General features: G+C 40.2%; 1 protein-coding gene across 1 annotated transcript in view; it reads right to left on the bottom strand.

Moving 5' to 3' along the window:
* LOC136851538 (uncharacterized) overlaps window positions 1–14802 on the bottom strand; it is a 30959-nt gene that overhangs the window by 3399 nt on the left and 12758 nt on the right. The window contains exons 2-5 of the mRNA XM_067125789.1: window positions 13215–13331; window positions 5484–5687; window positions 5243–5316; window positions 3313–3461 (exon numbers count right to left, since the gene is read on the bottom strand). Of these exons, the coding sequence (XP_066981890.1) occupies window positions 3313–3461; window positions 5243–5316; window positions 5484–5687; window positions 13215–13254 (467 nt within the window). The 5' untranslated portion in view covers window positions 13255–13331. The remainder of the gene's footprint in view (window positions 1–3312; window positions 3462–5242; window positions 5317–5483; window positions 5688–13214; window positions 13332–14802) is intronic.

The following is a 14802-nucleotide window of genomic DNA, read 5'->3' as shown; positions in this document are numbered from 1 at the left end:
AATACAGGCAAACCGCATCCAGTAGAAAACAGTGTCCCTACAAGTGATGCATCATGGGAGGGAAAATGAAGGTTGACAGTGCTTTAGTCTGCGATTGTCTACACACTCAGTGGCAGTTTTCTTGTACGGACCTATTCGGATTCCTGTCCAGTGCTTGATTCAACCCGGTTCATAAAGACTTTGTTTACTCATAAGAATATCCATGGTAATATTGTGTAATAAACTAACAACTTATGATTTCAAACGTTACTTTTTGAATAATGCGCAACGTCACTCGACTGTTATCTTATTTTAAATTATTGTTTTTATTAGTCTGTTGCCGTATTAAATTGGAGTTTTTACACTTGAAGAAACATTCGCAGCTGTACCCAATAACGAAAACGTTCCGGCATTGAAACATTTCTCACTGTTATTTCCATGTCTCTGTTTGTTTTTACGAAGTACTAACATTTTCAACTATAATGTTAAAGGTCAGCCGAGGTTCCGTATATTTTCAACTGCATTTCATTCTGGGCAAAAAATAAAAGGCTGTCAAATAAGTCGATTCTATCTTTGATAATTAAAACGGTACAAACCAACGGAAAGGAATGTGTTATTATTATTATTATTATTATTATTATATTATTATTATTATTATTATTATTATTATTGAACAAGCCAAAGTGATGTACATTTATTTAAGAACTTATGCCTACCTAATTATATTTTTTGTCGTATGAGATCACATCAGTTAATGCGAGCAGAAACAAGTAGATGAGTGTAAATAGGGGTTAGGAAAAGGAAATAGGGAGCGTTGAGTCATCCGAAAACATGACTAGCAACAGAGCTGTACCGGAGAGAGCCATTGTTAAACAGAAAAGACATTGTACAGAGAACCGAAAAGAAGCAGGTGTTGCGCCATTTGCAGAAATAAAGCTAGAAACAAGTTTTCTGTTTTTATACATTCAACATGTCAAATAGTCAACGTCAGCAGTGTAAGGGACAGAGTTTTTGTTGTGATTTTAGGACAAGTATTTTTTACGCAAAAAAATACTTGATAATGTGTAGACATGATCAAGAAGAAATAGGCATTTAAGAAAAAATGCAGTAAGGGTTGCGCTCTCTCTCTCTCTCTCTCTCTCTCTCTCTCTCTCTCTCTCTCTAGTGAGTAAGAGGGGGAGAAATTGTGTTAAGACGCAGTCCTAAAGCATGTGGGTTTGTTACAAAAGGATATCTTATAGTGTTTAAGTGACTAAGATTATGTTATGCCCAGCTTCATTTTATTCTGAACAGTTTTCTTCTGCTGGATGGAAAGGTTAAGCTGCCGGAAACATGAGCTTACTAGGAGGTTTTCTCCCATTAGGTGCAAATCAGGTTAAACTCAGTTTAAGTCTTTTCCGAACAGTTTCTTCGAAAGTGGATGACGGACTTTCAGATTGCGTATATGTTAAGAGTGATGGCAAAAAGACTTTAAAAGAGAATAAGATAGTCCATACTTATGACTCAAAAGAAGAAAGATAGATTTAGGATATATCAGTTGGTTTCACTGGACTTCACGGTGTGGCGGTCGTGAGTTAGATACCCGCTCAAAGCTTGATAGAGTTTATTGACAATATGCCCTTAGTGTTCTTGTGAGCTAATGGTGGGCCAGTGAGGGCGCCATAGTTCTACTTTCTGATTGTTTTTGTGGTAGTGAAAATTATAACAATAGGATGGTAATTTGAGAATCTACAGCAGTCAGCTTCCTCTGGGATGGGGTGAACCAGTTTTTGTTTCCATGTTGCAAAGTGAAAAATTAAATGGAAAAAAGTAATTGATAGCATTAGCCTTATGGGCAAAGAACACTTGGGGGGGCACAGAATTAGAAACCCTCACTTTTTCTGTAGATGATGAAATAAAACGCATCATTCAGCACCCACAATATGCCAGATAATCATGAGCATGATGTCCGATGTATCTGCTCTGTCGACTGGAATGCTGAGGAACAAAAGTGAAAGTTTTCAACAAAAGAATGAGAATAAATTTCAGTAACCAAGGATAAGACCTAACAAAGAAAAGATACCACAAAGCTAGCGTTCACCAGGTAGTGCAACAAATAGTTCTACTTTGAAATCAAGGGAAAGTCTGATGTGTCAGGCCATTGCTGGCAAGGTGGAAACAGCAGAAATAAGACAGTGATCAGAAGACTTGGGGAGTGTTGTTGGATTTTGAAGAATAAATGCATAGTGTCTTATATATATGGTCATGGATATCAAGGCCCTTCCTTTTCAGTACCTCTTCCGGCTGTCTATACAGTACTTTTCTAAGTTTTTCTTTCCTCCTTTTCGTAACACTTTTATTGCATACAGCCTTTTCACCAAACCATCTCATACCATTAAGAACCACCCTTTCACATAATCTAGCCTTTTTTTTTTACTACTACTATGTATCTCCATATTTCTCACTTTTCCAATTCTTATTATGGAACTTATGCTACCCAAAGAATTAACCTCAACATTTTAACTTTTTTATGTACTCACATAAAAACACGTCACCCCCGAAATGACATTTCCCCTTCTTTTCCACACACATCGCTACTTTCATAGCTGCGTCTATTCTGCGACACCTCTTTTTTTGTCCCTCCATTATCTGTTATATTTATTCCCAAATACTTGTACATATCAACAGCCTCCATGTTTTAGTATCTATATTAACATTCATTGTTCCACATTCCTGGTTTATATTTTGCTTCATAACCTTACTTTTGCTCACATTTACTCCTCGTAATTTCTGTTTTTATGAACACTTTTAGTCTCTAGCTAGTTTCACGTCACGTTAGTCATTTTAAACATCTAGGAATTGGAAATATTTTAAGCTCATGCCGGAGTAGCGATCTTACGAGACAAAAGTTGATTGTTCAAGTTCTTACAAAAATTCATGAATCAATACAGCACGTCAAAATATTTAATGCTTCAGGAATCTAGATCTGTCACTGCATGTAAAAAGGTACTGGAGCTTTCAGTTACTAACACGGTTTTTCGGAAGTCTAATAATTTATTTTGTGAATCATAAAGCTGTTAAGAAAAAAATTGTCTTCAAATAGCGTTCCATTGTTGAAGACTGAATTAGAATGGGGTCCCATCATCAGTTTTTGTTATTTTTTGATGCGGTGGAATGCATTACTGTGGTTATTCACAGGGATTGCTGTACCTTCACAAGGGAACAAGTACCACTATGTAGGTCGTCACATAAACTCATCACCGCAAAATACCGAAAAGATCTTCGTTCTACTTGAGCACCATCACTTTTCTTTGGTTATCAACTTACATCTTACCTGATATCAGTTATACATACCAGTCTTTATTTAACATGGTTGGCTGATGGCCTTCTGGTGAGTGCGAGGAGTTGTTCTTAAATATCAGGTGATTGGTTTTCTTGCCTTGCGATTCCAAAAAGAGGCATGTCTTTCCCGAAAACTTCTTTAGACTGGGACAGATCCGTGTCTGAAAAAAAAAGTGTGACCGGTGAGAGTTAAAACCTGTTCTGTTATAAAGGTTTCAAGGTGATTCAGTTTTAAGGACAATAGTTTTAGTTTTCTAGATAGGAATATCACAGATGACTTAGGTAAAGCGAGCCACTTTTTGCTATAGCTCTATCCATCGGACAGAAATGAATAACCTTAAGTTAAGCTTACCCCAAAAGACCTGTAATAATGCATGAACGAAGAAACCATTGACGAACGTGTTTTACACCTGCCGTTAATAGTAAATAATCCTTCGAGCCATTTGAGAGTCATTGGTGAGATCACCGACACGTGAATAAGAAATGAAGGCAAAAGAGAGAGAGAGAAAGGCCGGCTCCTCCGCCGTATGCGGGTCGGCCGTGGAAAAGTGCGATTACCTATTCGGGTCCTTCGCTGAGCGACCTTTTGCAAATGCAGCAAGGGTCTGCGTTGCACCGTAAGGCAGCGGTCAACGGCTCATTACTGCTTCATTAAATGTTCTCCTGACTGCTGCCTGGGGTGGAGAAGGAATTCCACGTATGGAGTAAGGAGCTTTTCAGTCAAGATTGATTTATTCATTCACTCACGGAAATGTTTCGTGTATTTTATTGTAATGATTTGATTCATTATGTAAAGTTTATTTAACCTTCATTTCAGGATCATTTACCCATGGGTGCATGTACATATTTTATAAATGTAGAAGATATTTCTTGTAACACTTGCAGTAATTGTTGCAGCCCTCCAGGTATAATGGAGGTCACTTGACGGTGGCGCAATAATAATAATGTATATGAACCAGTCACTGGGATCGTGGACACTCGATTGCAAACCTTGGGTTGCGGCATTGGTTATGCTGAATGCGAGAAGAATAGCTTAATCCCTGTGGTTGCAGACCGTTCATTTTGGCTGACCGAAGTTGCGGATAATGTTTCCCTCTCTCTCTCTCTCTCTCTCTCTCTCTCTCTCTCTCTCTCTCTCTCTCTCTCACACACACACATACATTTGTTTTTGTGAGTCAGCACTATTCGTAAGTAGTGCAGTTTAAGAAATAATGGGAAGACGTTTGTCCAGAGGCGTGTTATTCTAGCACTGAATAGTTCGTGTGTCAGATTATTCTCTCGGCTCTATTTAAAATTTTAAGGGGACCACCACAAGGTAAAAGGCCAGAGGTTGAACCAACTCTGATCTTTATGAGATGCAATGCAATTGTTATTAACACATATACCAATATAATGCTGTAAATTAAAGTGTGCGTCAGTGTGAAGTCGTTAAGCGTATAATATCCCTAATAGATATCATAATTTGAACTTGAAACACTAACCTTGATCAGAATAATGCAATTACCAAAGCTTACAAGACAGCCTCATGAACTTGGACATAACGGTATTTATCAATGTATAAATTATTGTTTCCATTTACTAACCTCATAAATAGTCATTAACTGAGGCATTTACAGTCACATCGGTATTGGTGAAGGACTTAAAACTGAATGTAAAGTAAGTATATTATAGTTAATTAATGAGATCTTAAGAATACCATTCATAACGTTGCCACAACTGAAAGACGTAAAAAGAAGCACCTGTTGGGTTCTTCACAAGGGTCTATTTCTGGTAACCGAAGTCCACTTTATTTTTAGGTCTAGATTTACAGGAATACTCTGAGTAAGCTGAGGTTTCTTGTTCCTACAAATACTGTGTGAAAGTTGTGAACTCCAATCAGACGGTTTGATCAGTACTTAAGGAGAGAGGGTCATTAACTCATTCGTTTATAGTGCACACTTACCTCACGGGGATGGAGCCAGTATTCCTTGGTGATTGTCCCGTCACAGCTCGTCACATGAACCGGAATTGTAAAAACTGGAAAGGAAAAATTATTAAAAGAAAGCGTATACAGAAACAAAGAAAGCGTGTTAAGAAAAGTACAGGGAGCTGATAAGATATACAGTACATGTGGAGAGAAAGTTTCTAAAAATTCAACTTATACCTTCTTTAGTGTTACTAAAAATTATAGGAAACTTTCTCACCTTCACGAAACTCGTGACTTCTGTTGGTCAGCGAAGTTAAGAACGATATTTGGCGATATGCGTCATTTTCAATCTTGGCAGTGATCCATTCGACAGTGGGGAGCTTTTTCTTGTGTGTCTTTACCCTCTTTGAGAATCTTTGCCGAAGATGCCTTGGTTCAGCGAAGGACGAGTTTGTTTGTAAGAGAATGCACCCCACAGTTGCTGAAATGGAATTATTGACATAAGATACTATGAGATTTTCATGAATGTATGAGCATTTACATATATATATACACACACACACACACACACACACACACTTGTGTACTTACTCACTGCAAATTACAGCGTATAAATCGACTTTTCAAACCTGGAAAAAATTAGGGGGTGACTTATGTGGTAGGGATGAATGCAAACCTTGACCCTGAGTTGTAAACAAGTGGAACAGCTTTTCTAACGATCACTATGCACCACTTCCCGTATCTCATTCTACGGCAGGCTGCCGCAAATATATTCTACTAAAATAGTAAAACAAACACAGTATTTTATTAACGCTACAGCACACCGTATCCAACAGCTGAGATGATTACTTGCACTGTACAGTACGGGAGTAATGCCAGTTTAATGATACATAATGTCGGTTTATTAAATATAGCCTATGGGTAAAAGTATAATTAACGTGCTTACAGTAAGGATGGTGCAATCTTTTTTTTTAAGGTTAATTAAAAGTATCTTAGTGCATTTTGAAAACATTCAATCAGGAGTTGACTCGTATGGTAGGTATAAGCCTAACTCAGAATTTTGAGTTAAATCTTGAGACGCTATGGCATAGCCAGGTCCGGTTTCTCCGCAGTTTATGGGTATGTATATATATATATATATATATATATATATATATATATATATATGTATATATGTATATATATATGTATGTATGTATGTATGTATGTATGCATATGTACATGTATATATTTTACAGATTGGGTCCGTTGGAGGGGAGGATGAAAGGGGTTTTGTCCTGCCTTAATGGACCAGGAGAAGACCAACCTGTAACAAAATGAATGGGAAAAATGGGTAACTTACCTTGATTTTACCATTAGTTAATCAGGTCGCCATGGGAAATGAGTATCTAGTTACGTTAAATTGAATTTATTTACAGAAGAAGCAATCCAGGAGGTAATCTGAAAGACTGATGATACCGCAAGTAAATTCAAATAATGAAAAAAGGCAAATTGGCAATGCGTAATAAATTTCTGCATATGACGAGTTAATTTTGTCTTGAATAGTTAGGCTCTCTTGTGTGCAACGAAAAGCGGGAACAGGTTATTGCTCCCCGGACTGTGTACCAGGGAAGTCTTGCGTTTATTGAAATGGCAGTACTTTTAAGATGATTTGAGTTCACAAGGCTGGGTCAACTGAACAGGATAGCAGCAAGGACCCTTTTTAGGCTTGTGGATGTTCGCGCTTAACATACAAGGACTGGTCATCCGACGCCCTTGGTCCCTCCAGAAGAAAAAGGAGTGGAGAGCAGTGCGACCTTTTGTGTCACCGTCTGGGTATCGAGTCGTCTGTGGTTTGCAATGCAAGATGCATATCTGGCGGCATTGGCGTCGGTGTTGGCGTGGTCCAGTCATCCTGTAATTTAGTCATACAGGCCAAAGCAAAGTGTGGAGAAAAATAGAGTCTTATGGTTCGTAGGGAAGGTTAAAGTTCTAGTCACCTCACAGCCGGCTTCACCTCATACTCCAATGGATGAATAAACTACTGAACACGTGATTTTGGGGTGTCAAGGCGGGTGCTATTGTCCTACCTGAGTTCAAAATAGGGCATTCTCTTCTTTCCCGCCAGTAAAACTAGCCTACCAGTTAATTGAGAAGTGTTTTGGTTCAGAAATTCGAATTATTATTTGGCTGGCTAAGAGGGAGGAATGAAAATATGTGAAAGGTCCCCCCTTTGAAAAGGCATTCACACCCTTTAGGGCGTGAAGGTCTTGGCTAAGTAAGCTATTCGTCCCAACTAGTCAGCTGGCATCCCTGCATGAATTGTGCTTTTGCACTGCAATAGCTAAGTGGACCTACCTAACTGCTAAGATGGGTACTTGTGTTGCTAACTTATTATTACAGCAGAGCCTAACCTACACAACAGTATATACAACTTCTACTGGTTGTCTCGGATGGCAGGGGAACTCTATTCCCAGGCAATGGGTACATGGTAAATTTTTTACATAGGCTACTATCCTACGGCTCTGGCACTAAATTAAACGACAGTGACTTAACTAAACACAATTAATTACAGATTACACAATGATTCATGAGTAATACACGCAATAAATGTGAACATGAGTAACCTGAAGGGTTTATTATAGTAAGTAACCAGAGAGTGTGCCAGCTTCAGTATTGGATAGTTAGATGATGTTAGTCACAAGGTTAGTATTAAAAAATGCCTAGGGTGTTAGGGGTTAGTTTACTTGGACAGAGATCACACAGGCTAACTTCTCTAGGTAGGTGCCAAGATCAGTCTGAGGTGGAAGTGACACAGTACCAATAGGACACGGTTGCCAAGGAGAGCTTGTGGCTCTGGTTGGTTAAGTGGATCTTTCCACCCTTCTTCTTCTTTGACGGCCCCAAGGTCAGGCTATGCCATTCCTAGAAGGTGACGAGGGCACCGACTCTGGGGAGAGGCCGGAAGTGCCATCAGGAGCTGGATCAGGGGTAGCCCTAGTAGCTGTGGGCTGGTTCCCTACTTCGGGTGCAACGACAACCGTTGTAATGGTAGAGCCAGCATCTGCGTCCCAGCCAGACAGTTCCTGGTCGACCAGAAAAGGTGTAACATCCAGGTTCGTCAGAGGGTCATCCTTGGCAGTGGAAAGAGATTGGGAAGAAGAAACATCAGGGGTCAGAGGCTCACAATGGGCAGTGACTAATTCGGTGAGGTTTAGAGGATCTCCCTTAGGAGGATCTGGGTCATGGTTTGGATCCGGCACTGGCACTAACTCGGGGCCAGGCACAGGGATTAAGTTTAGCATAGGGGTTCCATCCAAGATAGGCAGAGCTTAGCACTGCCCAGTGCTCTTGAGTGGCACTGGCAGAGGATTGGAGTCAGGCTTGGCTGACGAGGGACCCGGGAGTGCAAGACCCCATAGTGTACCCGAAGTAGTAGGGGACAGAGATTCCTGTCTTGGGTGGAGGGCAGAGCCTCTTGGAATTGTTGTGGCGGTGGTATCCGCTGCGGCTAGCTTGCTGGGGCATCTTGCCCAGTTTTTGGAGTGCCCTCTTACGTTGCAGGTCATGCAGCGGTACCAGCTGATATCCCTTCATGGTGAGGGAGGAGATTTTTGGTGGCCATCCTTTTGTGAGGATTTAGAACTGGGCCGGGAGTGGTTTGGAGGATGTTCTCTCCATTGCACACCTTGGTGAACAGAAGATTGGGCTGACAGTGGCACAGCTGTCACAGTGGCTGTGTCCCGGTCAGGTTGATTTGGAATGGCCTCCCTGGTGGAGGTAGATAGGCAACGGAGTGGCTTGGGGGACGGACATCCCCAGAGACTGTCTCATCCTAACAGGAACTCCACTCCGTGCTGGATGCTGTTCACCACGCCAAGACGGTGAGGTTTTGTGCCCCAAGGGGTGGTCACTCTGAGTTCAGCTGTGGGAACGGTCTTGGAGTGGTCTTCTACCCAGGTCATCATCCACCTAGTCTGTTCATCCACAGTGGCACTGGCTGGCACTTGGGCCCGATCAGTCAGGCTAATGTCCGAGCCAGTGTCTACGGCAGTTGACAGGCTCACTGGTAGGCTAGAGCCATCCAGAGGTGCCACTGAGATGGTATGTGTCCAGACCTGCTCAGGGTGAGACATCTCTGGCAGAACAGCCTTGGAGGATGTGGCACTAATCAGGTTGATGTGCCTGGGGGAGACCATGTGCTTTGGGCAGGCCGGATATCCAGCAGAATAGTGCCCTGGAGTTCCACAGTCTTGGCAGGTTCCTTTGGGATGGGCTGAGCTTCTGGCAGCGACAGTTGGTGGAAAAGGTTGTGCAGAGGTAGAAGGAGAGGAGGTGTGGTGGTTGTTGGTAGACTGCCTATTGTTCAATTTGAAACGGCAACCAGCTTAGGCATGACTGAACTTCTTGCAGTTGGTGCAAGTGGGTTTGCTAGGCAGGCCGTTCTTTGGGTGAGTTGAGCGTAAGAGGTACCTGGGTGGCTCTATGCGGCGCTGAGATGTGCTGTGGGACTGGTTAAATGTTTCCCAGGCATCGGCCAAGCTGCAGGCTTCCATAAGTGTGGTGGGCTGCTTATCACTAAGATATACAGCAAGGGACTCAGGCACACATTGGAAAAGATTTTCCAGCATGGCTGTATTGAATAGGTCCTCGAGGGTCGTGCATGAGAAGGAGTAAGGTAAGTGCTTCAGTAGCTTAATTAGTTGGCAATGTCTCAGATTAGTGGCACTATGGAAGTGGAAACCCTTGGGTGTGCACTCATGGGTGGTTAGTCCTAAGAACTAGTGGTTGCTCCCTGACATGAGGAAAGGGAAGTTATGGGGTTTGCATGCAATATGCGATTTGGTGCTTGCGGCATACGCAAGTCTTGGATCATGAGTCCCCACTTGTGCACGGTAATTGATAAATGTTATTAAATGGTGGTACGTATGCTCTATGAAATGCACAAGAATTCACTCCGCGGCTGAAGCATTAATGGAAAAATAAAGAAGAGAGGGGAGATAATTCAGTGAACACTGGCGCTTATATCAATTCGCACACTATGTGCGAATAAGTAAAGAAATAATGGAATAGGATCTTATCAGATCAACGGTTGGGTAAGATGAAAGAAAATTCTTTATGGTACTTGGCTTTATAAATTAGTGGGTTTATTTTCCAATACTCATTGATTAATTATTAGTATCCCCTGTGTTATGATGGAAAGAAAAATCTCTCTCTCTGTCTCTCTGAGAGCTTATGGTTATGAGTTAAGTTACTCTTTTGCTTAAGATGAATCACATTTACAAAAATTACGCTAAGTTACTTTTTTTCTAAAATGAACTTTTGGTATTTACGTAGTTTCTACTGGCTCGCGCCTGTCATGACAAGTGATGGTGGTAAAAGGGTTGCAAATTATTTTCAAAGATATCCAAGTCTTTCATGAAGGTTTATGTTAGGGTCAAAAGTGATGAAATTTCGTTCGAAGTGAATGAAAGGTGTGGAACTGAGTTGTGTGGGTGTTACACAGCTGATCTCGCTCGCTCGCTTTGTCTCTTCATGTGCAGCGAACAAGGGGTTGGAATTGGAGGGGAAAAAAAACACTCTACTTTCTTGGCTGAAGGCAGGGTTTTGAATGCAAAAGTGAATTATTTCATTTTAAACATCAGCAATCCCTTTACGTTACTGAATATCGAATGTAAGTTTTTTGTTAAATAACTACGCTTGGAATGTTTTTTATTGTTTGGGACAATGGAATGATTCGCGCCTACGCAAACTGAACACAGCGACTGCTTACTCGCTTGGCATCGGGATGCCAGAGACCGCTACAAGTGGTTTAACTATCGTACATTCAATCCCTATATCACAGACAGAGAAGTTGTACACTTTCTCTGCCGTAACTGTTCTTGAATAAAACTCCTAGCTAACTGTTCACAGCCAACACATGCGATAATCTCCCTAGCAAAGCACTTCCTAACTCCAACTGCTCATTCATCTGGCAACACAACACAAGTGCTCCCTACAACTGGGAAGTTTGTGGTAGGTAAGTTCGCAGCTGCCGCTCTGTCTCACTAACTTAAAACCTAAGAAAGTAATATCACTTTCCTATTTGTCCCTACGTATCCTTAATGTTACAAGACTTATGATAATAACCCTTATCGTTGTACTCTTTCTTCAGTCACCTTTATGCCTTTGTGAAATAATGAAATTAAGTTAAACGAATGATTTATTCCTGGTTCATTCGTTCCTATTTTTTTAGCAGTTAGCCAAGCTATTTTATTGCTATTGTCCTAGGAATCCTGGCCATTCGTTGTCACTTATACAGATTGGGTCCATTGGAGGGATGGAAGGGGGGCCTTTATTAAGTTACTGCCTTAATGGACCAACAGAGAAGTCCAACTCTGTAAAAAATGAAGGGGAAAAATAGGCAACTTACCTTGATTTTACCATTAGTTAATCAGGGATTGGAAGGTCACAATGGGAAATGAATATCAAGTTACGTTAAATTGAATTTATTTACAGAAGCAATCCAGGAGGTAATCTGAAAGGCTGATGATACCGCAAGTAAATTCAAATAATGAAAAAAGGCAAATTGGCAGTGCGTAATAAATTTCTGCATATGACAAGTTAATTTTGTCTTGAATGATGAGGCTCTCTTGTGTGCAATGAAAAGGGGGAACAGGTTATTGCTCCCCGGACTGCGTACCAGGGAAGTCTTGCGTTTATTGAAATGGCAGTACTTTTAAGATGACTTGAGTTAACAGGCTGGGTTGACTGAGCAGGATAGTAGCGAGGACCCTTTTTAGGACTGTGGATGTTCACGGTTAACATACAAGGACTGGACGTCTGATGCCCTTAGTCCCTCCAGAAGAAAAAGGAGTGGAGAGCAGTGCAACCTTTCGTGTCGCCGTCTGGGTACCGAGTCGTCTGTGGTTTGCAAGGTGAGATGTGTGTCTGGCAGCATTGGCGTCCATTGGCGTAGGTCAGTCATCCTGCAATTTAGTCATACAGCCAGCAAAAGTGTGGAGAAAAATAGGTCTTACGGTTAAGTACTTAAAGGTTAAGTTCCTAGTCTACCTCACAGCCTGGCTTTGCCTCTATACCCCAACGGACGGGCATCAACTACTGAACACGTGATTTGGGGGGGCCAAAGGCGGTGCTATTGCCCTACCTGAGTTCAAAATAGGCCGCTTCCATCTTTTCCGCTAGTAAATCTAGCCTACCAGTTAACTGAGAAGTGTTTTAGTTCAGAAATTCGAATTATTATTTGGCTGGCTAAGAGGGAGGAATGAAAGTACATGAAAATATGTATGTATATATATATATATATATATATATATATATATATATATATATATATATATATATATATATATATATATATAATCTGTTGTGTTTGCATATGTATGTGCCTAATTAGAATATGAGGCATATGCTGGATAAAGCCTGTGAGTAGGTGTGGGCGCTAAACATGGAAGGAAATGCAAAGAAAACAAAAAAAAAAATATATATTTTTTTTTAGCATTCCTTCCGTGTTTAAGCTCACACTTTTATTTTTGTAGACATAATTAATTGTAAGAAATTCCTGGTCTGTCTCCAAATATTAGTTTGCACTTTTTAGTGCATTTTAATAAAAGTGTTAGAAAAATTTTTATATTTTTTTGTGTTTTACATTTTAGTCTTGGCAGAAATTGCAACCGAGTTATGATTGTAGCTAGCGAAGTTGAACGTGATATTCTATAATATCCTGCTAATCCAAAGAAGGTTTGACAAATCCTTAGTTATTAACTTACTACCGAGTCAAAGAAGGTATGAAAAATCTGAAGAGTTATTCACTTCATAGAAATCCTAAGATACTGGGAGAGGTCACTGCTGACCTACTGATCATGTAAGGTTGTATTGTCACCAGGATTGAGTAACCATACAAAGTTTCAAGTCTGTCGGACAAAGGGAACGGGTCAAAAGTTGAGTTACAAGATTTGACCCAGACAAACAAACAGAGAAACAGACAAAAAAGCAAGCTAAATAAAAACATATATAAAAAGTGACTTACCTATGAGATAGCAGTTAGTTACAAAGCCACAAATGATCATGGCGGTCCTCTTGACTTGTCCGTTTTCCTTACAGCAGGACTTGACTGATTTTTCTAAATCTTTTTAATAGGGATGTCCTGAAGAATGTGCACAGGAAATATTAGTATTAAGAATGCATGATGTATATCATGCATAAAGTCATCATTGTAAGGATACGCATACTATTAAAGCACTAAATTTTTTCTCACCAATTAATTGTTTTCTTTTTAATAGAGGATGACTTTTAGAAAAACAAGACACTATTCACTAATATTTTCAAACTCTAACTGCAGAATCAAGGATGAGTCTATATAAAAGAAGGTTCATCTGCAGTGTATCACAACCCCATCACACACACACACACACACACACACACACACACACACACAGGTCCCTTCACACCTCTGTTGAATGCTGTTGGACTGTACTGGAAATAAGGCTTCTTGCTCCAGTACCTCTCCGTCTTGCCTCAGCATCTGATTCCCCATCTCTTCCTTCCATCCAAATTTCCCGAATTTTACACTTTTCCCCAATTTATATTTGATCATTCTCTCTACATGGCCATCCCATCACAAATCACTCTTATCCATATTTCACTCTTTCAAGTCTTTGTACTTCCATTGTTATGTATTGTGCAAGTAGCTCATATCATCAACTTGCACCCTAGTACTTCCAAGTTCTGTGCCTCATTTCCATAAACTTGGAAATACTAAGTTTTGCTTCTCTAGAAACTTCTTCCAAGCATTTTGCAGAGATTGTACTATATTCCCTGCCTCTTCTGTTGTGTTATTCACCCCTTTACCAAATTTCTATCTCTCAAACTCAAATTTCAAGACTTTTGGGGGATATCCATTATTCATAATCAGACATAACTCTGTCTTGTGAACACTTTTACTTCATGCCATCTGTCATAGGTTTTCCTCTCATCTTCCCAACCAATTCTTCCAAACTTTACACCTTTTCACCATGCATAAACCATCTCAAAATGCTCTATACCTCTCTTTATATTTTTCTGTTTTAATTCTTCTTATGGCATAAAGACTATATAAGAAATCTTCTCTGTGCATTCATCCTTTTTTACTTTCATTTGTATTCAACATCCACATTTCACGTCCATGAAAAAGGGTTGCTCAACAATGCCCTCATAGAGTCCATCATTCACATCCATAGGGATTCCAAGCTTCTTCCCAGTTTTGTAATTCATCCTGCCATCATTCTTGCTTCACCTTTGTTCCGACACGTATACAAACCTATGCTTTCATATATGGAGTAATCTTTGCTTACCTAGCTTCAGCTGTTCTCAACTCATCTCTGAAAACAAAATACTAACACTACCTGGGTCACATGATGTAAATAGGATGGTATTTAACTCTGATAAATTTGAATCAATAAACTATGGTGATAAAGAAGGAATGCTATATGCATATAAAGGACCTAATAATGAGACAATCACAAATAAGGAAGCAGTTAAAGACCTTGGTGTGATGTTGAATAGGAATATGTTATGCAATGACCAAATAGCAATAATATTGGCAAAATGCAAAGCAAAAATGGGAATGTTGTTCCGGC

The sequence above is a fragment of the Macrobrachium rosenbergii genome, chromosome 3 (genome assembly GCF_040412425.1).
Source record: "Macrobrachium rosenbergii isolate ZJJX-2024 chromosome 3, ASM4041242v1, whole genome shotgun sequence".
NCBI classification, from domain to species: Eukaryota; Metazoa; Arthropoda; class Malacostraca; order Decapoda; family Palaemonidae; genus Macrobrachium; species Macrobrachium rosenbergii.
The sequence above is the reverse complement of the archived record's forward strand: the minus strand, read 5'-3'. Positions and strand labels throughout refer to the sequence as shown.